A 26,149-nucleotide genomic window follows, 5' to 3' on the forward strand; every position below is an offset into this window, starting at 1 on the left:
TTCCTTTTCTTACTGCACACTGTAAAATGACTGTGACTTGAGGGGGACACAGACACTCCCCTCAGACAAAAAAAAAAAAAAAAACCCAGCTTATTTGTACAGCCTTGTAGACTCCCTCACGAAGTTCAACAAAGACAAATTCAAACTCCTGTGCTGGCACCAGGGACTGAGTGGTGGGGTAGGAGATCTGCAGAAAAAAAGGTGCTGGTGCATGTTTAACAACATGTTGAGTTGTATTAGGGTCAGCACAGCCTGCAGATTAAAGGCAATAATTCTTCCCCCTCTATTAAACACCTGGAAAACTGGGTACAGTTTGGGGCTCTAAATGCAACTGAATCAACAGACTGGAAGCAGTTCTGTTAAACAGACACTTACAAAAAAAAAAAACACACAAAAAAATAGCTATAAATCTATCTCAATATCAGCAGGCTGGAGCACACAACTTGAGGAAAAGCCAATGGAGCCCAGTTTATGGGAGAAGAGAAGGCTTAGGAAAGATCTGTTTCCATTATCATTCTCTACTACCTAAGCAGCATGACAGAAAACATAGCCAGACTGTTCACAGAAAGCACAACAAAAGGACAAGATGCAGTAGTCAAAAGCTGCAGCAAAAGAAATTATGAAGGTATCTAGGGAAACACTCTTCCAAAATGAGGGGTTAAGCACTGGAATGGGTCACCCAGAGAGCTGTGCAGTCTCTGCTTTCAGAGAAAGTCAAATCTTAGCTGGGAAAGGCCCAGAACAACCTGGCCTAACTTTGAAGATGGCTTCGCATGGATAAGTTGATGAACTAGACACAGCAGATAAATGCTGTCCAGGAGGCTGGAAAGATTCCTTTTACCGATATTATTCCATGACTACATTATCTTGGGGTTTTATAGTTCCATTAGAAAGCAGAACTACGTATGAATTAGAAGGATGTATGAGTTGTATGAATTAGAAAAAGAAAGTTAATTCAGAAGGAAAAAAAGTTGTAAAACGGCAGCTAAATGTCAGTTTTTATTTTTTGAAACAGTAAAGTATCATAAATGTGTAAGTACTTTTCCTCCCATGAAATCCACATTTTTTTCAGTAAACAGTATTTCACTTTACACAATAACCATGCTACACCTGGGAAATCTTTCGGACTTGATTTAAAATGCATGACAGAATTGTATCAGTAAAAAAAGGTAAATGTGCAATATGGTGATTATTTAATTCCACTGAGGCCAGAGAAGGCCTAACAGAATGCCTGTTACATTGCTACCTTTATGGCTCATCAGTTAAACTGAAATTGTTACAAAACTCAGGAGATTCAGTGGCACTGCTAGCTTTTCTTTATATTATTTTAAATTACTTTTAATTGAGGCTTGGTTTTTGGTCTCTTTACTTTTTTCCAATGGCTATACAAATCATTCCTTTGCATTAAATATAACTAATTATTTAACTGAAAAATCACTATTAAAATTTCTTAGAGATGACATTAAAACGCTGACCTCTAAAAACCACCAGTCTACACTTTTCAGTTAAATGAAACATCACCTTTTAAATCTGTTTTCCCAATTACCTACAGCCTTTTTAAGTAGAATAGGTTATTTCTATAATCCAGTCACTTACAACTAATAACACAGCTGCTAATTAAATAGTTCTCCACGTGGCCTAGTTTCCCCACTAACAGTTGTGTGAAGCTAAAATCTTAATATGGACAACAAGCAAGTAACTTCAGAGACATCATTTAGGAGAGTAACAGAATCAATCCTTTTCTGGACTCGCTCCAGCAGTTCAGTATCTCTTGTAGTGAGGAGCCCCGAACTGAACACACGATTCGAGATGCAGCCTCACCAGTGCCAAGTACAGTTATTAGTATTACTTCCCTAAAAAAAAAAAAGGCAAAAAAAAAGCTACAAACCAAATAGATTTTTACAGAATTAAATAGGATAAATATATAAAAGGCAACTATGAAGACTTGGCAGAGCAGCATTAGTTATACTGAGTGATTGGACAGTAAAATGGCAGATGAAATTCCCTATGGATGAATGAAACCCTTACATGCATATCAGGAAAAAATGTAGCAGCTAACTTAATACATCAGTTAGGATGGCTGAATAAGCAGTGGAAGTACATAAAGGGAGAAGTCTTTCTGTTGATAAACTGTACAAGGACTAGGTTTAGCTCATGATGGTATTTTCTGATTTTCTTACAAACTGGTCACTTTCAATATCTTGGGGTTCCAGTGCAATTTCTCTAACTGCCTTCTCTCTCAATTTAATGACACAATCAAAAAAGATGCTTCTTTTTAGTCTCCATCATATTTATTCCAGATTAAAAGAAAAGGGAACAGAATCAATGAACAAGAAGGACTGAAGAATAGGAAGCCATGAACAATTATTTTAGAAGAAACAATGGAAATTTACTGAGGACATAAAATTACATTGGGCAGCTCATGAAGTCATGTCTGAATTCCAGACAGGTACACAAATGTAATTTGCATCCAATGCATTGCTACAGTAGATGGACCAGAGGCTCAGTGCCTCGCTTCATAGGCAGTTCCTTAACAGTTACCCATTGCTGCATACTGCCAACAAAACTGCAGCTGGTTGAGTATTTTACAATGCCAACTACTTATTTAACATTCACCTTTGAAATGCTTGCTCTTGGTTTCAGAATGAACATCCTCTTCGAAATGAAGAAATTTGCATATATCTCTTTGCATATATCATTTAAGGCTTTTGTTGGTAACAGTAAGTTATACTGAGCCATATTTCAAATGTGTCCTCATAAAGTAAGGAGAAGTAAATATTTTAAAGCCAAAACTTCGATTCGGATGATGCATTTGTTGCCAGTTATATTAAGTGAAATACGTGATGATCACACTATAAGTGAAGCCAGGGCAACTGTTTTGAAAAACAACACTCTATTAAACTGAGAACAAAACATTTTAATTCTTTGTTCAGGATTTGGTGCTAAAGAATAACATTGGGTAAAACCACTAGAATCTGTACCACAGTCAGTGCCCAGAAACCATCTACGCTTCATTAAAGGAAAGATTTAACTATTGTATTGAATCCATCTGAATAGCTATCCATCTGAATAGCTTAGCTGAAGGCAAGAAAAAAAAAGCACAATGCTAGAATAGAGTATTAGGAGAATTATGGAGATTATGAAATGATTTACTGTGGTTATGATCCCCAGGTATTTTCTGCAGTGTTCAAAAGAAAATAATTAGGCAAAAGAAGGAAGAGAAATATGAAAAAAAGGATGAACAACATAAAGTGTGTTGCCATGACGCAACATCATTAACATCTACACATACTATCAGGTTCTTGTTATGTCTTTTTTGTCTTCTACAAACACATCCAGGTGAAATCCACCTATATAAGCTAGTAAAATATTAGATAAAGTGTTTAAATGCAACAAAATGGAGACATACGTAGATTTTTATTGAAAAAAAACACAGTATTAGTGCATTCACCATTGGAGGCAAAAAAAAAGCATTTAAATAAAGATATTTTATATAAGATTACCCATCTAATGTATATATCAATTAATCTTCTATCTACCACCTTATTTTTTACCACTGGTAAAAATATAATACACCACATGTAAAATGCAATCCTGACTCAGTCCCTCTATCATGCAAACCTCTGAATTTTAGCTGTCATAACAGCTAGTAGGAATCAGATTCTACCCACCAAACTTTACATCTGACATAGTTCAAAGTGTAGGCTTTTGATCATTACTTGGAGGCATTTCTAAAGAATGATTCATCTGATATAAGGCAGACATCTAAATTAGGTCTGATTAACTGCCCTCAGGATGTTATCTTTTTCCCTTAACTATAAATAGTTTAAACAGTCAACTGAGCAGAAAATACCTGTACCTAGACCTCCTCCTCCTAGACAATATAGAGATAATTATGTCTTAAAAGAGAAAACAACAAACAGAAAAAAACCCACCAAGCCTTTCTAGCAACTGCCATGTCAAAAGTCTGGTTTAACCCATGTGGTTCCTAAACTGTCATATAATAATGCTATAACCACATGCCCAAGCGCATCGTGCAGCCAAGATACTCTAAACAGTGTCAAGATGCAGTCCAAGCAATAATGTTGCAGACTGCCCTATTCAGGTGGTTTTGTTCTGGTCAAGGAAATAAAATGGCAAAAGACAATACAAAGCTATAAAGAGGTGACACACTGCAACTGTTACAAACTTGGACTTGTTAAAATTACGAGCAGATAGAACTTTTCCATTGACAATCTCTTAAATCGCCTCAAAATGAGTACATGGAACAGTTTCTAAGGTGATAAGATGACAATTTTTCCAACGGGACAATTATATTAAAAATGGTTAATACTTCTTCTAACAGTTACAACAGAGAAGCATGAAAATTCCATAAAATTACAGATGAACCCAAGACAACAACAAAAGCTAGAATTTCTGACAGAATCCTCTTAACCCTCGGCCAAAAGAGGACATGAATGCTTTAGTAACAATCAAGGCTTGACTGCCAAACCACACCGATGATCTTCATATGCCTGAAGACTCCTAGTTTTTAGGATTGGCTATCCAGAACATTTAGAATTCTGTATGTCCACAACTTCTGCCAATTTAATTGATTAATGAATTCCAACTTAGGGTCCTCAAAATGACATTTCTTAACATAAATCAGAGGAATGTGATCCAGTAGGTATACTGAGAGGATGTCTAGTGCAGTTAGAACAGAGAGCAGCAATTTCACTAAACCCAGCAAATTTAATAGGTACAATGTTTCATGTACTGCTCAGTTACACGAGTTTTTCTCCAAGCAGGAGACCAATTCAATTCTCTCATCTCATAAGGACTGAAATCTACATCCACCATTTTTCAGCAAAGCAGAAAATAAGTTTCTCCAGGCAACTACCTAGTATGAGGGAACAGGTCCAGTTTCTGTGCCCCCTGCCCCTCCATTGGAATGTTTAAATAGTAGTAATAATATATCAATTCTAAAAACGCAAACATCAGTCCTCCTCTCTTTTACAGAGAAAAATAGTAAGATAGTTCATTCCTCTCCTGGCTCTATTCTTAGAACAAATGACCACACAGTGGACCACTTACAGTGAAGAACAGTTCCATCAGTTCTCTCTGTAAGGCAGCTAAATAGCACATTTTATCAGTAGAGAGATGAGTACCCTCCCCCAACACTGTCAACTCTTTCAAAGAATAATATTAATGGAGAAAAATTAGGTGACTAAGTACAGGGAGACAGTTCCAGGCTACAAATATTGAACTCGTGTAGGTAATTAATTTAGAGGTACTTGATTTTGTTTCTTAAAACATCTGTCCAGTGTTTATAGGTTAAGACAACGTAGTCCAACCTATGCATAATCCCCTCCCTCCCTTGTTGCCTGATGTATATGCTACTCAGCAGCACTTCTCCCTAACACTACATGGGAAAAGTAGACCTCTACCACAACTAGAAGCTAGTTTTGCTGACACCAACCATCACCACAGCTGAATTCTTCCATAGGATTTGTACTGATGAGTGTTCTTCCCTCTTGATAGCCACAGACATTGTCCAGACTGATAGCTAAGTTTGATTTCACTTATCTCAAGGAGATTGTAAAACAAGAAACTCATGTATTTTCCCTAATTTTGTTTTCCCTTTTGATGGAAATATGCGATACAGATATGGAAATTGAGATTAAAGTGATTAGGTTTTAAAGACTCTTTATTAAAGAGGCTATGACATGCCCTCTGTTGCTAGGGCAAACAACCAGCCTGAAGGATATTCAAAAGGTTTATACATCTTACCTCTCTCCATTCTTTGTTTCCAATGGCTTGTGTGTACAAAACACAGACTGTGAAAAGAAAAATAATAAAAAAAAAGTTGGGTCATTTTCAGCATTTGACATTTTTTAAGTGAACCAATGTTGTAGTGTGTTGTGCTGTTGAAATTAACTAGAACAATAAAATAGTAATTTGTTTTCCCTCAGTGTGTTGTTGCAGCACTGACCTAATAAATAGGGTGGTTCTGAAACGAGAAGCAAAACTCATGCTTGACCTCCAGCAAATCACTTGACAAACATTAGCAGTAAAATGGGATAAAAGCAGCTCTTCATTAAATGTGGATGGTCTGGCTAACCTAGTTAATCTAATGCAAAACTACACCAAATTATGTTTCTTTCAAGAGATGAGAGAATTAAAATAAAACCAAATGAGGACCCTACTGGGAAAAGAGAAAGGGGAAATAAAAGTGGAAAAAAATAAGTTCTCATGTTTTCTTCCTTAATTCTGCTTCAAATTATTCATATATATATTTAATTTTCTTGCATATGCATTGTTAAAAAAACAAAACAAAAACCTAAAAAAACACCACAACTAACACCTAATGAAAAATAGAATTAATTAAGTTTGTTGACGTAGGCTTTTTTGGGAAGACCAAGCAGCATACTCCCACAGGCATCACTCTCTTTACAGATCTGGTTTTCCATTAGAGAACACATTAATCTGCAGCGTCCATCACAGGGACTGGTGATGGAGGTATAGTGATTATAAGCAGGTCTTTTAAATACTATTATAAGCACAAGTAATTTGCACTAAAGTTGTACTATACACTTTTTTTTCCCCCTACAGTCTTGGGCTAGTTGTAGCTGACAACCATAAAACAACTTTTACCTGAAACTCCACTACAGCCCTTTTCTAAGCAACAGAAATACAGATATTTGAACACTTTCCTCCTGACAAAATCTTCTCCTGTGCCCATCATTATTTTTCGACACAAGGTTAAAAATAATACTGTTTTGGGTTGCAGCCTTGAACACTAACAATAGAAGCCTGGTTTTGTTTTCAATAAAATCAGAATCATCAACAGACATGAAATAAAAGCAGAAGTAAAAATGAAAAGCAAAGCAGAAATGAAGTCAAGCTTCAAATTACATTTTCTTCTTACTTGAAAGGTATTTGGTCCACATACAAACGAAAAAAACCCATCCAAACAACAGCAAAAAAATCCCATTAGGTAGTAGCAAAGTAGAATAAAAACCAAGTTCAATATTTTAGCTTACATTCAAGTCAAAAGTTAACACAATCCAAATTTTTCTCAAAGAAGATACTCTTGTACAAGAAAAAAAGTTTACAAAAAAATTCAAAATCATTCTTTTGAAATAGACGTCTGTCTTTCTCCTTTTATTCTAAATGAAACCTTGGACAATAATCCTCTAAGCTTTGGTTCCTGCTTAAAGTAGGATGATTCCAAACCAACAAGCCTATTTCTACAGCACAGTCTGGAGAAGACAGCTGAACTATATTACATGAAGAATGAAACTAAATGAAAAAATGTAAGAAAACAGTGAAATGGAAGCTGTGAAATTAGCTACAGAAGTGTCTGAAGCTTACTGAACTTCTGATTGACCTTTGTACCTAGTAAGATCTGTGTCAAAGTAACCCTGGGAGAAGAAGGAAATGTCAAAGGAAATCCCCACAGATAAAAAACAAGCAAAAAAAAAAAAAAATTCTCTGGAAATACCCTTCCTGCTACAACAGAACCAGCTCTTCCAAGGGTCAGGTGTCCTGTCCTGTCTCTACAGCCATACCTATGGGTCAGAAATATTAACATTTTGTAATTCTTAACTCTCGACACTGATACCACGGTGTCAAACTCAAGATGAATTTAAGGAAATCTTGCAATGAAGAAGAGGGTGGAAGTGTCAACAGTTACCACTCAGTTGTAGATACTTCCCAAAATACTATAGTCTGCACCCTCTTATTTTCCCATATAGTTTGAGCTGCCCTTATCTTGCACTATGGTGTTTTCCTGTTTAATGCAAACATGCTAATCCTTTAGTCTGGCAACTACTGTAACACCCAAACTGCCCTCTTGAGTTTTCCCAAACATAACAATGTATCTACTCCCTTCCAAAGAATTACAAGCCACAACGAGGTTGGTCTTTTCTCCATGCTACCTGAATCTTCCCATGATTCTACAGCCAGTTGTAGCAGGGGCTTCCCATTACTCTTCACTCACCAGCTTCTATACTTTCCAGGCAGAGCTTCCTGAAGATCCCTTTGTCCCAGCTGTCATGAGATTTTCCTTATTGAAACTATCTTCTATGGAGAGAGCCTCCAGGGGAAGAGTTTTTACCTCTCTATTCCTTCATATCAGACTCTTTCTATTAAGATAATCAGGAGTCACAGGACTTCACATTAGGGCATTCTATCCTGACCACAATGCTGCCACCACAGCTGCACAGTGGTTCAGTTTGCCTAGCCATTGCATGGGAAGAAAATAATTTTGCCCAAGTCTCATTAGACAAAGAAACATACCAAATTCATTAATCTGTATCTACTTTGCAAGTCTTATCCCACCTCATGAGGAAAGCACTGCTTTAGCTCATTCTCTCAAAGAGGGGATAAAAAAATTGTCTCAAAAATATTCCTAGAAAAAGAAATGGTCTCCAAAATGGAAGAACAGAATGGCCCTAATGCTGCAGTAAATCAATATATATGAGCTGCATTAAACCAGTATGACTTGCTTTGACGCCACTGAGGAGAAAGCACTGTCAGTAGGACACTTCAGTACTGTTTAAAATACTTCATGAACAGGGCTATCCAAGTCTGTCCCATCTATAGCTAATATCTCTACATTATTTCTGTAACTTGCCTCGAGGGAGGCAAAGTGCCAGCTTTCTTCTGGCATGTATATTCCAGATCGCAGGGAACTGGTCAGAACTGGAATAAATACTGAGCAGCAATTACAGTATCAAAGCACAGCTAAGCAAACCTCCCAAGAGAACTGGAAAAAGCACAAGTTCCTTTTCAATTTCAGAAGACTGTTTATGTTGACAAGGGAGTCAACTATCACAGTATCACAGTATCACAGTATGTTAGAGATTGGAAGGGACCTCAAAAGATCATCTAGTCCAATCCCCCTGCCGGAGCAGGAACACCTAGATAAGGTTACACAGGAACGCGTCCAGGCGGGTCTTGAATGTCTCCAAAGAAGGAGATTCCACAACCTCCCTGGGCAGCCTGTTCCAGTGTTCCGTCACCCTCACTGAGAAGAAGTTTCTTCTCAGGTTTAAGTGGAACCTCTTGTGTTCCAGTTTGTACCCATTACCCCTTGTCCTTTCATTGTTTGCCACTGAGAAGAGCCTGGCTCCATCCTCGTGACACTCCCCCTTTATATATTTATATACACTAATAAGGTCACCGCTCAATCTCCTCTTCTCCAAACTATAGAGACCCAGCTCCCTCAGTCGTTCCTCATAAGGGAGATGCTCCACTCCCTTAATCATCTTAGTTGCCCTGCGCTGGACTCTCTCCAGCAGGTCCCTGTCCTTCTTAAACTGAGGGGCACAGAACTGGACACAATATTCCAGATGAGGTCTCACCAGGGCTGAGTAGAGGGGAAGGAGAACCTCTCTCGACCTACTAACCACCCCCCTTCTAATACACCCCAGGATGCCATTGGCCTTCTTGGCCACAGGGGCACAGTGTCGGCTCATGGTCACCCTGTCGTCCACCAGGACCCCCAGGTCCCTCTCCCCTACACTGCTCTCTAACAGGTCGTTCCCCAACCTATACTGGAACCTGGGGTTGTTCCTGCCCAGATGCAGGACTCTACACTTTCCCTTGTTATATTTCATCAAGTTATTCCCCGCCCAGCTCTCCAGCCTGTCCAGGTCTCGCTGGATGGCAGCACAGCCTTCTGGCGTGTCAGCCACCCCTCCCAGCTTAGTGTCATCAGCAAACTTGCTGATAGTACACTCAATTCCCTCATCTAAATCATTGATGAATATATTAAATAATACTGGTCCCAGTACCGACCCTTGAGGCACTCCACTAGACACAGGCCTCCAACTAGACTCCGCCCCATAGACTACAACTCTCTGGCTTCTCTCCTTCAGCCAGTTCACAGTCCACCTCACTACCCGATCATCCAGACAACTATATTCATGTGTGTCCCTCTCTGAGAAAAAGACCAAGAGGATGAAATCAGATTTTCACTATTAATATTCTCTCTAGATAACTGGAGTTTGAAAAGCATATTAGAATTGGCCTAGTCAAATCCAATGAGACCTCAGCATACAGTGACACTATGTGATTCTATCTTGTACAAGATCTAATGGTTGTTAAATTCAGTGAAGGTATGATGCTGGTTTTGACACCTTTCTTAGCTAACAGGATAAAGTTACTGTGTACAAACCAGTCTAAGAATGGTCTTTATCCATTATCTTTCTACTCAACTAAAGGGCACTAGGAGCAAACAAACTAAACTGGCTAATAAGAAACCCTACAGAATACTAAAACTAAGTGTACACTGTTTGGAGAGTATCAACAACCAAAGCTGTTATGCCAAGTAATTTCTTTAGTGGAAATACAGTATGAGCACTTTCAGAGCCCAGGCTTCTCCCTTTGCCAAGGATAGTATTACTGTATTCCATGTTTCTCTACTGCTAACCTCTACAGATAGGCCTGATTGGCAGCATAAGTGGCTACTCACAACTTGAGACCAGATCTCTAAAGCACCCCAGCAATTTCAGTGCTTTAAATAAGCTATTTACTTGAAACAGGAAAGCAGTGTGTTTTGAACTGACAGGCAAGGTTATGACACTTTAAAAAATATTTCCATATACTCTGAATCCATTAAAAAGCACCACCAGTTTGCTTCTCAGAAATATTTTACAGACAGATATCATGAATTCTTTAGGTTTTCCAGCATTCCTTCCTCAGCATAGGTCAGCCAACCAGCCACAACCACTTGGTTTGCCCACCTGCCCTGTGTTGGGGTGCTCACTGGTCACAGACCCTTCAGAGGTGCACTGACTTTTATATGGAGTGTATCCATTCACGAACACATGGCCAGCAGTGTATCTCTGGAAGTGTGGCTGCAGTAATACCTTCAGCTCTAGCTCACAGCTGCTGAGCTTTTCTTCTCAAATAGGTTTGAGCTGGGGCCCTGTGTGCTCCCCTGGCTGGCAGGAGTTCTGGCAGGCAATTTACTCACATGGTTTTTAGAGCTGAATGGAACCTGCTGTGACAGCACATGGTGGTTCATGGCCTCCTGCCACACAGGTCACACTGCAGTCCCCTGCTACTCAAACTCTGCAATTTATGCCTGACACAGCTATCTGTCTGATAAAAACTTGAAGCACTTCTCCCTAATAATATCTGACCTTAAAAACTAGACATCCTCTTCACTTATGTAAAGGTGCCCTGGATTCAATAAAGAGATCTCTGAATTCTATCAGCAGCAATAGGTTACTGACCACTCTTCAAAACTGCTTAACCTGAACAAGTGAGTTTTTATTAGCCAATTAGAAAACATGTAGTAATATGCAAAACACTCAGAACTGCTTCTGCATGATCTCCCTACAACAGGGGCAAGGTACGGCTAATACCTCCTTTTTAAAAATAAAAGGTATTGTAGGCTAGGAACGTCAAAGGTACGCCTAACTTCATGCAGCTTTTCCACAGAAAGTAGAAGCTTTTCCATCAGAAGTCTATTGTGGAATCTCTCACAAAAACACCTTAGGTTAAAAATAGACAAACACACTCACATGACCTAAGTGTATGCCACCAGCACACATGTCCGGACACCTGACAGAAGTGTATGTATCTCAAGTTATGGCCAATGTCAGTAAGCACAATACATTGTATTCTAAGCAAGAAAACCCCAGGCTTAAAAAAATCCCTCACACATTAAAATAGATATGGGGTGATAACACGACCCATCCTTGGTAGTGTTTAAGGCCAGGTTGGCCTGGGCTTGGAGGAACCTGGTTTAGTGGAAGGTGTCCCTGCCCATGGCAGGGGGCTGGAACTGGATGTTCTTTAAGCTCCCTTCCAACCCAAACCATTCTATGCTATGCTAATACACCATAATCTAAGGACTAGTCATTCAACACTACAGCAGTACTTTGATTAAACACTATCAGAAAAAAAAGGAATTTTTTGGTGGTCTCAGTTCTTTGATAAACGTATCATGAAGTGTCTGTTACAGGAAGGTAGTAATGGATTTTAAATCAAAAGTCCCGTCATATATAAATTCATAGTCATGAGAATTTTTGTCGGATCCAGTCATATATTAACAAAACTTATAGGGAAAGTGGGTATCACTACCTGACATGAAAACATTAAGTCATAAACCATGATATGATTATTGATCTGGTGAGGTCATATTTCTCAGAAACAATTTAACTTAATTTTTCAGCATTTGACTCTAGGATTAGTGGACACTATATGCATTAGCAGCAACAAATGCTTCTAGTTTGTTTAGGAGTTTGCTTGCTAGCTTTGAAAGAGATCTAGAACAAGAGATTTTTTAAAAATACCTTTCTGCATTTATTAATGTTAGGAAAATGTAGATTGACTCCTAAATAAGGAACCATGTAGCTCAAGAAAGCAGCATTGAATATAGACTCTTTAAAATTCCAATTCATATAACAATCCATAAGCGTATCTTAGGTAGGTGTAACTTAATTACTTTAAATAGTTGCCACAAAGACAGTGTAAACCTAACTAAGACTGAAGGAAATCACTCAAGTAACTTTTAACCCAGGGTTTACACATGGGGAAGATGTGATAAAAAGAAATAAATGCTGTATACTTACTTGGATCAGATTTAGAAAACGTATCTCTGTCCAAAAGATTTCTGTTAAATAAAGAGAGATAAAATAATCTTATTTATAAAAAATGGTGGAAGATACAAATCAGACACCAATTCATATATGTTTTTAACAGTTTGATAGTCAGCTTAGTTTTATACCCTTCCAATACATAAGATTTACTAGAAGTCAGTCAGCATTAACACTTTAGTAGTCTTACATTTAATTCTATTATACATTTTGGATTTGAGCAAACTGTGGTTCATACACTCCAATACCATGAAGTGAGAAGCAACAAATAACAAGCATATTAAATATATGTAAGACATCAGGAACAGGAATACCTTAAAATCCCAAATATCTAGCAGAGATGAACTTGTTAGTCGAATCCAAAAACTAGACTTTACTTAAAAGAATGGCTATGAGATCTCAGAGCCATCAGGAAATACCTGTAAGAATCTGCCATGGATGAGTAAGATAAAGAAAATGAAAGCATACACAGAACACACCAAAATTAGGAATTTTCCAAATATCTACAAAGTACCTAGGAATAAGCAGTAAGAACTGATTTCTTTGTTGTGCAGTGTAATGGTCCCGATATTGTAGCCACACTTGAGACAACTGAGAATCATCCACAGATGAGGAGGCTCAAATTAACACTAAGTCTAGAGAACTAGGACTGACCAGAAAACTGTTCTTAGAATAGTTACCAACATTTCATTATTGAAAATTTAAAATAAATAATAATAAAAAGATTATCTGGACAAACTACAAAAATGGTCTGAAAACAGAAAGCCATTGAACAGGGACAAGGCAGGTAGCTGAAGTTAGGTATTAAACTCAATCCACAGCAAAAATGCAGTTTAGCTCCATGTACCTACATACACAGCAGTTATACCAAAAATGGTTCTAGACCAGCAGATCAAAAACTGAATGCAAGACAGGAATCTTGTGCTTTTGGGAAAAAAGGCATACTGGAATACATAAACAAAAAAGTTATAGAGTAATTTTTCTGGTCTTCCTAATACTAGCAAACACTAAATTGAAGCAATAATGTTTTAAGCAAACCAATTTCTTGCAATCTAAGACAGACATGGAGCCACCAGAGTCCAGCAGAAGCAGAAGTAATAAGTCTATAGAATGCATCTATGAAGAAAACATTGATGCAAACTGAAGCTGATCTCCATGCATACAGAGCAAGCAGCAACAGGTTTAACCACAAACTGAATCTTCTCCTCCGCAAGTACAGAAGTTGAACTTTATTCCATTGTTTTACCACCTTTCATTGTTAGAGGTGGCCAGACATGACTTGAAATCTCTACCACTGATGGTCTTTAAGAACATGTTAAGTAGCTACAAGTACTAATAAGTTCTTCGATCCTACCCTGGAGCAAGCAGAAGGATTAGCTAACCAGTTTACATCACTTACAGATTACTATTTTTAGTAATTAGTATAGCTTCTTCAGAGATCACCATTTATTACTCTTACATCTAAATCACATTATTTTTGTGCTGCTGAACACTGCTGAAAAAGTGTATTAATACATATTGTTTGATACAGGTGTTCCAAGTGTTCCACTTCGGCTTCAACAAGGAAAAAATACCGTATTCCCAATTTACATACTGCCAAGTCCACATTTCAGAACAAGCAATATGAATAAAAGATAGCTTTAAAAAAATGTTGGGTGCATCTGTTTTATTTAGCCAGAGTAGGCACTAGAATTAAAATTAGTATTTGTGAATGAACCTGACATCTGCACATGCTACTTCTTCAGAACTTCTCTAACCCATTCAGAAGTGCGATTTTTCCTATATGCATTCTATATTTCATATATGTATTCTACCTCACCCAAAAATATACAAATTGAAATATTAACAAACCCAGGAAAACCATTGATTTCAAGTTTGTCTTTGACAACAACCACTACAAGCTACTTTAAAAGACTGTATAGCAAGTTCTACAATATCAGAACTACCAATCCAAAATGAAAATTGCCTCCTATTCCTCTTTAATTATACATACCTAGATATGCCATTAATTTATGGTAACTAGAATTGGTTTTATAGAAATTCATCTGGGGATAATAAAAGCCTAGACACAGGGTTATAAGAGACAGTACATTAGGTTTTGGGTAAGGCCTCCCATGCTCACTATTAGGATTCCAAGCAATTTAAATTCCTCTCCATAAATACTCTACAATGACCTTATAATTGGTATGTTAGCATTTGTGACTGCAGATTAAGATTAAACCATTTTAATGACTCATACTGAGTTAAGGTGCTTTTAGCTTTTTTTAATATTTCCTACTCTGTTTCTTTTTAAGTTTTCTTCCCCTGTTTTCCCATATACATAAAACCATGACACCTGCCCATACCAGCAGCTCAGCCTATCCCAATGCTCTTATTCCAGAAGTTCCAAAAACTAGCCACTATGGGAACAGAAGGAGAGCAAGGTAATTATCTGTAACACTTCCTGAGATGTTCCTGCTCATCAACGATTAGTTTCTCAAGGAATTCTAGAATTCAGAGTATTTCTACACAGTCAGTATCCCTGGAAGGACTGAAATACCAAAGGTTAACAGTGCAATCCAGGTCAGCAAGTGTTTTGAACTAATGCAGCTTTCAATATCCTCCATTAGACCCTTCACACATTTTACCATAAATAAAAAACATCTTCAGCAAAGTTTGCAGACATGCCTGATCTTCCAGATCATTAATAACCAGACAAAATGGTAATGTAAGAATTTAACAAGCTGTTCAAGCAATGCAGCCAGTTTCATAAGGAATGTAAAGAACAGTGCAAATGGGTGGTGGGGAAGTGTGGTTTGTCCATTAAATCACTTAACAGCTCCGGCAGCTGCTCGGTTTCCTCTATACGTTTTCATTTCACCAGTCAGTCTCACCTCCGCGCCTGGCAAAATCTTGGAGCAGATTCTCCTGGAAGGCATGCTAAGGCACATGAAAAACAACAAGGTGCTTGGTGACAGCCAGCATGGCTTCACTAAGGGGAAATCCTGCCTGACCAATTTGGTGGCCTTCTATGATGGGGTTACAGAACTGACGGACAGCAGTAGAGCAGTTGATGTCATCTACCTGGACTTGTGCAAAGCATTCAACACTGTCCCGCATGACATCCTTGTCTCTAAATTGGAGGGACATCAATTTGGTGGATGGACCACTCAGTGGATAAAGAACTGGCTGGAAGGCTGCACACAAAGAGTTGTGGTCAATAGCTCAATGTCCGGCTGCAGACCAGTAACGAGTGGTGTCCCTCAGGGATCGGTGTTGGGACCGGTCTTGTTCAACATCTTTGACGCAGACATGGACAGTGGGATTGAGTGCGCCCTCAGCAAGTTTGCTGATGACACCAAGCTGTGTGGTTCGGTTGATACGCTGGAGGGAAGGAATGCCATCCAGAGGGACCTTGACACGCTTGTGAGGTGGGCTGATGACAACCTCATGAAGTTTAACCATGCCAAGTGCAAGGTCCTACACCTGGGTTGGAGCAATCCCAGGCACAGCTACAGGTTGGGCTGAGAGGAGATTCAGAGCAGCCCTGCGGAGAAGGACTTGGGGGTGCTGGTCGATGAGAAAATGAACATGAGCTGGCTTCAGTGTGCACTAGCAGCCCAGAAAGCCAACCGTATCCTAGGCTGCATCAAAAGCAGCGTGACCAGCAGGTCAAAGGAGGTGATCCTGCCCCTTTATTCTGCTCTTGTGAGACCTCACTTGGAGTATTGTGTGCAGTTCTGGTGTCCTCAACATAAAACGGACATGGATCTGTTGGAACAAGTGCAGAGGAGGGCCACGAGGATGATCAGGGACTGGAGCACCTCCCATATGAAGATCAGCTGAGAAAGTTGGGGCTGTTCAGCCTGGAGAAGAGAAGGCTGCGTAGAGACCTCATAGCAGCCTTCCAGTATTTTAAGGGGGGCTATAGGGATGCTGGGGATGGACTCTTCATTAGGGACTGTAGTGATAGGACAAGGCGTAACTGGTTGAAACTTAAAACAGGGGAAGTTTAGATTGGATATAAGGAAGAAGTTCTTTACTGTAAGGGTGGTGAGGCACTGGAATAGGTTGCCCAGGGAGGTTGTGAATGCTCCATCTCTGGCGGTGTTCAAGGCCAGGTTGGAGCGAGCCTTGGGTGACATGATTTGGTGGGAGGTGTCCCTGCCCATGGCAGGGGGGTTGGACCCTTAAGGTCCTTTACAACCCTAAGTATTCTGTGATTCTATGATTTTACGGGGCAAACAATCAAAGCGCTCCCTCAAACACACGAAAACTGCAGGGCACGTAAGCAGATGCCAATCTACAACCAAAAAAAATGCTGAAAGCAAAAGAAGACTGGATGTATTTCTGGAACTTCATGTTGTCTTTCTCCCCTCAATAGTCAATGGCACTTCCTGCAGAGGCTGAGTGATACAGGGTGCATTTCTTTCCCTTTTACCCGAGAAAAGCATTCTCTTTGGTAGTACACTATTATGTCTCAGGAAGCAGTCCTAGGAAAGCTCAGAAACTCAGAAACCAGAAATATCCAAAACTTCTATTTCTCCTCCTAATCAGAGAACATGAGGAGTATATTTTTTTCTAGGCACATTCAGCCTTTCAAATAAAGAATGCAAAAGGAAAAGAGGAGGAATTGCTACTGAGTTTGAGGAAGGGGGAAAAAAAAAAAAAAAAGAGAAATATGCTTTTACCTGGAGAAACACACACACATCCAGCATGTACAGCAAAGAAGTCTAGGAACATCTGTGCAGAAAGCAGCATTCTACCAGAACGGATTCTGAAGGAACTCATTCCATACTTGCCCATTCTGGAGTGGACCTTCCAAAATGGTTGCAATAGAACAGATGACTAAGTGAAGAAACAAATAGGAACCACAGCAATAACGCCTACTTGTCTAAACTGGAAAGCACAAGACTGATTACAAATGCTGGGATAAAGGTTTCTGTATCATGAGATAAATTTCTCCAGGAAAAAATTAAAAGTAATCAGTACATAAGAAAAGTTAAAACCTATTTAGCTATGCCAGTTTGTCAAAATAACAGTTTCTGTGCTGTGGTGCTTTGCTTGAAAAATTGTTTAAGAATAAAAGAGAGTATTTCTATTGTAAGGAACCTACAACAGACATCTAGTCCACCTGCTTGACTACTTCAGGGCTGGTCAAGTGTTAAAGCATGTTATTAACAACACTGTGTCCAAATGTCTTTTAAACACTATGCTGCTTTGTACAGTCTCACACACTCTATGGATTATACGTACATTGACAAAGATTGGCCTATGTTAAAAAATAACATTTATTCACCTTGTTCACATATACTTTGCTTCAAATTTGACTTTAATGATCAGTATTTGAACTTCCTCCTCTGCAGGGTTTAAATTTAACCCTTTGTTAAATCCAACTGCTAAGCAGAAATAAATACAATCCCCCCTTCAGAAATGGCAGAATTCTGGCACTAAAGAACAGAAGTACACAAAAAAATCCCCAACTGTGTTCATATGACTGGAAAAATACTTATTTATACATTGCTTTCAACAGCTCTGAAATCCTTTATGCTAAAAATACAGTTTGCTTCAGATGAATTTGTCACAATCTCTCCAGCTGTTAAGGGTTTATGTTTCTCTTCATCTTTAGATTACATTAAAGTGCAGGCAAAGATTCCTTGGTTGTGAAATAAAGCCCTCGGCAGTTTGCAAACACAGAAGTTAGTTACCCATGCACAATTATTTTTAATTTTTAGAAAATATACATTTTCAAGATACCAGATTCTCATATGAGCGTACACTACTTTTCTCACAGTACACTTGTGTCATTCCATGGGAAGTGTGACTGCCCTTAGTTCATTAAACAAATGCATTTCTGTTTCCTGCACTTAATGTTGGGCCCACATGCCTTTTTCAAAGAAGAACCAGAGAAAAAAAAAAACAACAAAAAAAAAAGAAGCATCTCCTCACTTTTTACTGTGCAGAATGGTATCCATTCTACTACTATTTTTAACTTAACTGTATGATGTCCTAGCAAACACTGTCCCTCAGCCTCAACTGATATTACTGGACTTGCAATGGGCAGTCCTACGTAAGACGATGTATGATCCAAAGAGCCTACTTGAGTGAAGAATCCACTTGACTTCTTGCAGGGTAATTGCACAAACAACTTTCCTGTTGTGGTGGTAGCTTAAGTAGCCACCTTTCCCTAGCTATTTACTCTCTCCTTCTGTATTCTGTCAGAACACAATAAAAAGCAAGCTATCAGCCTCGGGATCTCTAGATTCAAAAAGCCCTGGACCAAAAAAGAAGATTAGACAATTTCTCAGAATTTTATCTTCCTGTCAAAATAACTGGCTCTCTTGGGAAAGACTCACAGGTGAGAAAATGGTGGCTCTCCTGACCAACAGGCAATTAGGATGATACCTTCCCTTCTGTTTTACATTGTCTCCGCTCTTTACGGCACTAGAAGGCCTGGGAAGAAAGCAAATGTACCTCTGATATGCAAGCTTAAGAAAGCATCTAGAATACTTCTTCATAACCTGTGGAGAAGTAATTAGCTCTGCTTGTTCACAAGGAGACCAAGAAGTAATTTTCAGCCTCCCAGTAACTTTGGCAATTTAAACAGATACTGGTTCAGAAGCCATTCTCTTAAGGGAAAAAGAAAGGGAGAAGCAATGTGAAGGGTTAGCCCAGCAGTGCTTCCATGATTTTATAACAATCCACAGTCTTCTCTGTCTAGATGTACACAGTTTCAGGTTGAAACCTCTTATTAAAATTGCTGACTACTCCTGGGGGTAAAAAACAAACAAAAAAACAAAGGAAGAGACAAATTTATTTACTTAAACATAGCAGTATTTTGCGTGAATGCTGTGGAAACAAGCATAAAGTACTAGATTGTGAAAATCTGGCCAAGATACTCTTTGTTAGTGGGTGAAGTGCTGCTCAGATGGCAAAGAAAGAGAACGAGGAAAATAATACTACTACAGAAAGTGTTCGTAATAATAAAGTTGCTTCACACTTCCTAGTACCTCTCTCTTCCTGCTGTCAGGGTTTCCTTTATACACCCTTCTGGGGCTAAGATTATTGGCGTCAGCTGTGGGAGGGTGTTACAGTGAGCCATCAGTGTCCCACGTCTTGTCTGGGGAGAATCATGAAGTTTAGTGGTGGCAGGAGTGGAGCAGGTGGTCTCAGGAGGAGTTTGATATTGATGGCTCCCTCCTCCCCACTCTGAGAATCCCCATCTGGGTTATTTTTCCAACATGCTCTTACACCTCGCTCTTGCTTCATTGGTCTGCAACTCCATTTTACGTCCAAATTTACTGTGTATGGTGTGTATCATATCTGCTTGAGACCTGCTCTTTCAGCACCTCACTATTCCAAAAAACAGGTTTGCCCAGCTCTCAGCCTGCACTTTTTACCAGCCACTGGTGACCTCTTTACAGCACTGGGGTCCCCAGTGGCATCCTGACCCCCCTCTTTTCAGCTTTTGCTCTACTACTCTGTGTCCCCACTTGCAAGACCTCTGCTATCACACCATGCCAATGCTCCTCTGCATTACACTGTCCTTTGAGTGTCACAAATACATCAATATACACAGAATAACAACTTACTACTACTACCTGTAGAAACAAATATGTTTATGCCACACAAAAACAAGCCAAAGAGAAACTAACTAAGCAGTAGCCACCTGGTCATTAGAAAAAACACTCGTCTGGGGTTGGTAGCTAAGCTCCATATAGGCAAAGACAATTTTAGACAAAACTGGGCAAGTCCCGAGACTTGCAGAGTTAGTGTGAAACCTGGGGCCTAGGAATCACAACACTGAATTCACAGGGCAACAGATCTGCCCTAAACTCTAGAAGTCCCATAGTTGCATGCTTAAAGTTCAAACAACACAGACACAGAGGTGAAAGCCAAAGCATGTAAGCTATCAGGAATTCATTTCCATGACTACCTTGATGGACACTGTCACCCATTTATATTTTTTTTCCCCAATATACTAATTTTTCCCAGCTGGAGCCAGCTGGTTGTCCAGTCAGTTTAATTTCAAAGCAAAACCACACAAGATCAACTTTCTGTTGCTGGTCACACATAGCCACTCCACAGACTTTTAATCCAAACTGGATACATGTACACAAAGAAAGCAGGAAAATGAAAACCAGATTTACAATCAGGATGAATTTTATATTCTATATTTTGTACTACACAGAGCTACAACACCAAATAATCTGTTACAGATATCTCTTTCAGCATTGAATCTTTCTGAGACAAGGATTTCTAACAAATGATTGCTATTTTCAAAATCAAGGAGGCAACTACACTGTCTGGAGAGAAGTGATCTTCTTGCCAGAAATCAATGCCTAGGACAATCAAATATATAATTAAATATACTTTTGGGCATCGCAACCACTAGAAAGTGACTGGTTAAGATATTCAGTCTGCCAAACAAAGGAAAAGGCAAAATACCTGAAATAGTAATTTCTGTTCCTCTGTGCAAGAAACTTGAAATTAAATTATCTTCATTACTGAGAATAGCAGTTGCTCAGTTCCATTCAGCCTATTAATTAATATTACACTTCTGGACAAATTGTAAAGTGGCACAGAACTGATGCAAACCAGGCATGGGCAACCAGTTGTGTTTCTGTTGAATTCATCATGATAAGGATTTTATGAGGTCTTTACACACATTATGCCTGGTATGGGAATACAGTGTAGAGCCTATTCAGCATAAACCCATAACACTGAGGACTGCTTGACTGAGCATATAGCCTTGCAGAGCAATACTATCATAAAGTGACCTATGCTGTGTCAGCATGTTACAACACTTTTACTATCTTTCAGATAACCACTAGAAGTCATACACTTTCAAATACACTACTAAAAGTCATAAAGTGACCAAGCTACAGCTTCACTTCCTATAAATATTAAAAATTAGCCTCAAGAAGATAATTCTGATAACTCCTAATTCAGTAAGTAAATAAACATTAACATGAGGCTTAATGAAACTCTTGGACATTCCTGTAAGATAAGGTTTCATAAAGGCTGTGGCTCAGTCAGGAAACAACAAGAAAAAACCTGGGTCCACCAAGCTACCATGAGGAGCAGAAATCACCGTGATATACGACACAGTAAATAGTGAAAAACTTTGTACGTTCACATACAGCACAAACTTTAAGGTATGTTACAACCATCATCTACCCATGTTCTCAACATTAAGTATGCTAGTTCAGTCAACTACATCATAACTGCACTGATAGTAGGGAAGATTAGAATAGAATATGAAGCTTTTTGAGATTTAACTAGATTGGAATTGGTGAAGAACATCACCACAGGGGGAGATAAAGGTGGCAGACACATGGCCTAAAGCTTACCTCAAGCTCACATGGGACCAACAAGTTTACACAGCTAAAGTGAAGATTCAAGTCTAGGCACAGGCCTACACACAGCATGCAGTGCAAATACCCCTTTAGAGGAAGGGGAACCTTTGAGCTGGAAAACAGTAGTGGAGTAAAAGATAAAGCACAGCCTATATTCTCTCTTCCGCACTAACTGGAGAGCCAAGGTCCTGATCCTTCACCTCATGACAATTGTGTAAAATTACGCCAGGTGGCAAAAACCAAAGATCACAGAGCAAGTGACAGTGAAATTTTCATCAGACCATGGATGCCCTTCAGACACGTGATGAAGGGAGCTACAGGGCTCAGAGGGAGATGGCTACTTGAACAACTGATCCAGGCAATAGCAGATTGCTATCAACACCACAGAGGATCCTCTCTGATTACACATTTATGTTGTTCCACCACACTGCATCTGGCTCTTGAGCCAAAGAACACAGATTTTTGATTAAGAAAACCCAACCAAACAAACAAACAACTCAGAAGGTTGGAAATCTACATCTTCCAAGAGTCAGAAAAGAATCGTCAACATTTTATTTGATAGGCACCGACTGGTAATAACTAAAAAGAATTAATGTTTCTCTTCTAGCATTTGTAAAACTATGACATTTTATCAGCCATGGGAATCATAGGAAAAGTTTTTAGTCATACCCCAGAAAGAACATCATCTGATACCCAAAATATTTCCTAATTTTCATAGACAATTTCTCATCTCATAAGATGCACTTCTCCTGAAGGTTACCTCATGTGCCCCTGAAGCTAGAACAGCCTGGCTTGCAGAATAAGAAGTAGCGCAATGCCAGTTGCATAGTACTAGAACCTGGTGAACTTGGTAACATTGACAGTACCAGCACGCAGGGCAAATTAACTTGGGAAGTGCTGACAGATAAACTATACAGAATTAAAAGCTTAAGTGAACAGAGCTGTTTCCTCACTGGGGAAGAAGGAAAGAATGAGGGAAAATAAATAAATAAAGAGATAGAGGAAAACTGTCTAGAGTAACAAGTTTATTTGGGACACAAACAGCTTGCACTGCTTCACTGCCCAGCAAGTTACACCACCCGTACAAACGGAAGAAGTTCCTAGACTTCCTATAATGAAAACAAGCAACAACTTAAAATCTGTGAAGAAAGAACAGTTATCATCTGACAACTGCTGACGGAAACAAGTGACCAAATTGGTTCTCTAACTCCAGCTACCAAGAGAAAATTAATGTTATGACCCAAACTATTTTAAAAGCATTTCTCTTCAGCTGGTAAGGAATACACAACTGCTAATTATTAAAGAATTTTCTGCATGCTCTGAACTTTGCCGTTTGCTCTCTATTTCACAATTTCATTTAACACTACTTTTTGAGAGCCTGAGCCAATGAATGTTTATAGATGAATCACAAATGTGTTAATCGTTAATCTCTGTCCCAATGTCATTCATTTACACTCAATTTTGAAGCATGATTTTGTAATCCAAAACTGCCATCCCAGCGCATTAAGAAGAAAGGAATCACCATAGAAATCCCCATCCTCTGCACTTGACATCAAGACATGTTGGGAAGGCAGACCATTTTTTTTTAAACAAGGAAAAAGAGAGTTTTAACAAAACAGATGTAGCTTTTAAAGATACCTACAAAGAAACAAATATTGAAGCTATATACTGAAATTAGTTACCAGGAAGGTAACTAAGGTCAGAATTCACTATGTCATATACCTACATTTCCTTGTAACTATCAGATTCTTAAATCACTACAGAACAAGGATTTAAAGAAAACATCGCAGGTATATACAAACAATACCTGGAATGAAAGAAACTGCCATTATAAGGGACTGGGGTTAAATCCAGCATGAATGTTCTGGTATCTGTAATTGTGACAGGCTACTTAAGGAACCCAGCAGTAATGCTAGAACCCCTGGATTGCTTTTACGTGTCGCAGTCCACCCTTCAGGGGACCAAGGTTTTCTGAGGTTGCTGCCAGTGAACTTTGCAGAGACAAATGCAAATACATCAGGGCATTCATATGTCAGCCCGGTGACTAGTTCAGTATTCCAAATTCAATCTTACTCCTCAGTGTCTCAGCCTTATTTTCAATGTATCTTTCACAAAACATCAAATCATACTTCATTTACTGCGGAAAAAGAGCGAGTGGTCTGAATTTAGGTTCAGAACACTGTGGTTCTTTATTAGAAGTGGTGTTAACAGCAGCAGCTCCCTAGCAGCTCCATCAGAAAATGGAGCAACGGACTGTAGCACAAACTTTGCCTCATTTCCCAACAGGAAACGACACTAACAGTTCAAATTATCCACTAGAAGCTGCCAGCGAAAGGAACTGCTCTGCAACTTCTAGGGAATGCCGAAGGAAGCTGCGAAATGTGAACGAACACATGAAGATAAAACAAAAACACTTTCAGACCTCTGACGGGAAACTCCCAGTGCTTCAAGGGAGAATGCCGATAAACAAACCACAGCCAAACGAATGTCCGGGAACAAATCTGCATACACTAGATGTGGTGTTAAGGGCTGGCATTTTTGTCATTTATCGGCAGCAGCGTTACTACAAAACGTGACGAGTAACACGCCCGGTTTCGTAACAGTTTTGCAAGAGGGTGCGTTAAACACACTGTGAAAGGATTGCGCCCGATGGGAGTTTTCTCCGTCCCCACCGCGGCACTTGGGACAGCTCAAGAAGTTGAATACCCTCTGGAGGAGGCTCGGCGCACGGAAAGGCGGCTCCCGCGCCCTCTGCCAGCTTCCCCCCATGCCGGCAGCAGTGACCAGCCCGCAGCCGCTCCTCCCCCGGCGGCACCCCGGCCGGTGCGCGGTAGCGGGCGGGCAGCGGAGCCCAAACTGCTCGCAGGCTCTTCCTGAGGCGGGGTATTCACAACTTCCCCGCACTGGGCAGCGCTCTCCGAGGCTGGGTGCAGCGCCCCGGACAGCGCCAGGTTATGGAGGGAAACCCCGAGCCCGGACGCTGCCCAACGCCACTGACAGCCCCCGAGCGGGGGTCCCCAGCCCCGGCACACGGCGAGCCCGGCCTCGCCTGTCTGCTGTCCCTCCGACGCCCCGGGGCGAGCGGGCAGCGCTCCCCTGAGCCGCCGCCGTACCTGCAGGACACGGAGAGCTCCACCTTGGTGGCCGGGATGCTGGAGCTGAGCACGTTAAAATCCCCCACGGACGCCATGTTCGGAAACCCACCACTTCTACTCGTCGCCGGCTGCCCCGCCGGCTTCTCCAGCACGAACATGGGGCAAGGCTGGAGGCAGGCGGGGACGGGAGGGGAGGAGGAGGAGGCCGGCCGGCGGAGAGGGAGGGCAGGAGGCGGTGCCAAGTGGCCCCGCACCGCGCGGAGCAGGACCGCACAGCCCGAGAGCTGCCACCGCCGCCTGAGGCGGGAGCGGGGCGGTGACGTCACCGCGAGCGGGAGCCGAGAGTGACTGCCCCAGCGCCTCGCCCGACGGCCGGTGATCGGGGCGGGCTCGCGGGCCGGGGAGCCCAGCGGTACCGCGGCGGGAGCCACCCCACATCGTGTAGGGCTGGGAAAGGCGGCGGTAGGAGCCAGCCCGCGGGGCGGACCCACCCCCTTCGCTCCCGCGCCTCCACGGAGGTTTCCCCCTCGGCCCCTGCAGAGAAACTCCTGTCCCACCCCGTAGGCTGTCCCGGGAATCCCCTCCTGTCCCGGCTGAGTGAGCCGAGTGACAGATTGCCCCGAACTCCGCCCCGGAGCCGGCCGGTATAGTGCCAACTTCCCCGCCCCGCGCTGTCTGCTGCCAGGCGGACCCGCTCTCTCGGGCCAGGAAGTGCCAGGGGCGCGGCGAGGCAGGGCCGGCGGGCGGGCCCCTCGCCGCCAGGGGGCGCAGCGGGAGCAGTGCGCCGATGAGGGGCGCTCTGCGCAGCGGGGTTGTGAAACACCGAGACGGTTATCAGTGCTGATTGCCCCTGTGGAGAGAACGGTAATTGTTATTGCCAGAGGGTTGAGAGAAAAGCTGTGGGGCTACCGCAGTTATTACATGCGTCGACACGTTGAAAACTGGGAATGTCACTTGATCCCACTTGCGCTCCCCCTTTTTTTAAAGACCTGATCCAATCTACACTGACTCTGTTCAGGATAGTTCACGATAATCGTAACAGTCCCATCATCTCATCTCTCGTGTTTAATTTGTATCCATCATCATGGCATATAAGTAGCCCCGATATTCATGTCTCATCATA

The 26,149-nt window shown here is 40.8% G+C and overlaps 1 protein-coding gene across 3 annotated transcripts in view; it reads right to left on the bottom strand.

Annotated features, from left to right (window-relative positions):
- Positions 1-25,241, bottom strand: part of CPNE8 (copine 8) — a 91,859-nt gene extending 66,618 nt beyond the window's left edge. For 2 of the 3 annotated variants that reach the window (XM_061366214.1, XM_061366216.1), the window contains exons 1-3: positions 25,045-25,225; positions 12,570-12,610; positions 5,770-5,816 (exon numbers count right to left, since the gene is read on the bottom strand). In XM_061366214.1, the coding sequence (XP_061222198.1) occupies positions 5,770-5,816; positions 12,570-12,610; positions 25,045-25,184 (228 nt within the window). In that variant the 5' untranslated portion in view covers positions 25,185-25,225. Of the gene's footprint in view, positions 1-5,769; positions 5,817-12,569; positions 12,611-25,044 lie in introns of all 3 variants that reach the window. The other variant, XM_061366215.1, reaches the window with a different exon arrangement.
- Between the last annotated feature and the right edge of the window lie 908 nt (positions 25,242-26,149).

Source organism: Neopsephotus bourkii, unplaced genomic scaffold, assembly GCF_033783945.1.
Source record: "Neopsephotus bourkii isolate Nb327-2 ecotype Australia unplaced genomic scaffold, CSIRO-AGI_Nbou_v1 NB_1328, whole genome shotgun sequence".
NCBI lineage: Eukaryota > Metazoa > Chordata > Aves > Psittaciformes > Psittacidae > Neopsephotus > Neopsephotus bourkii.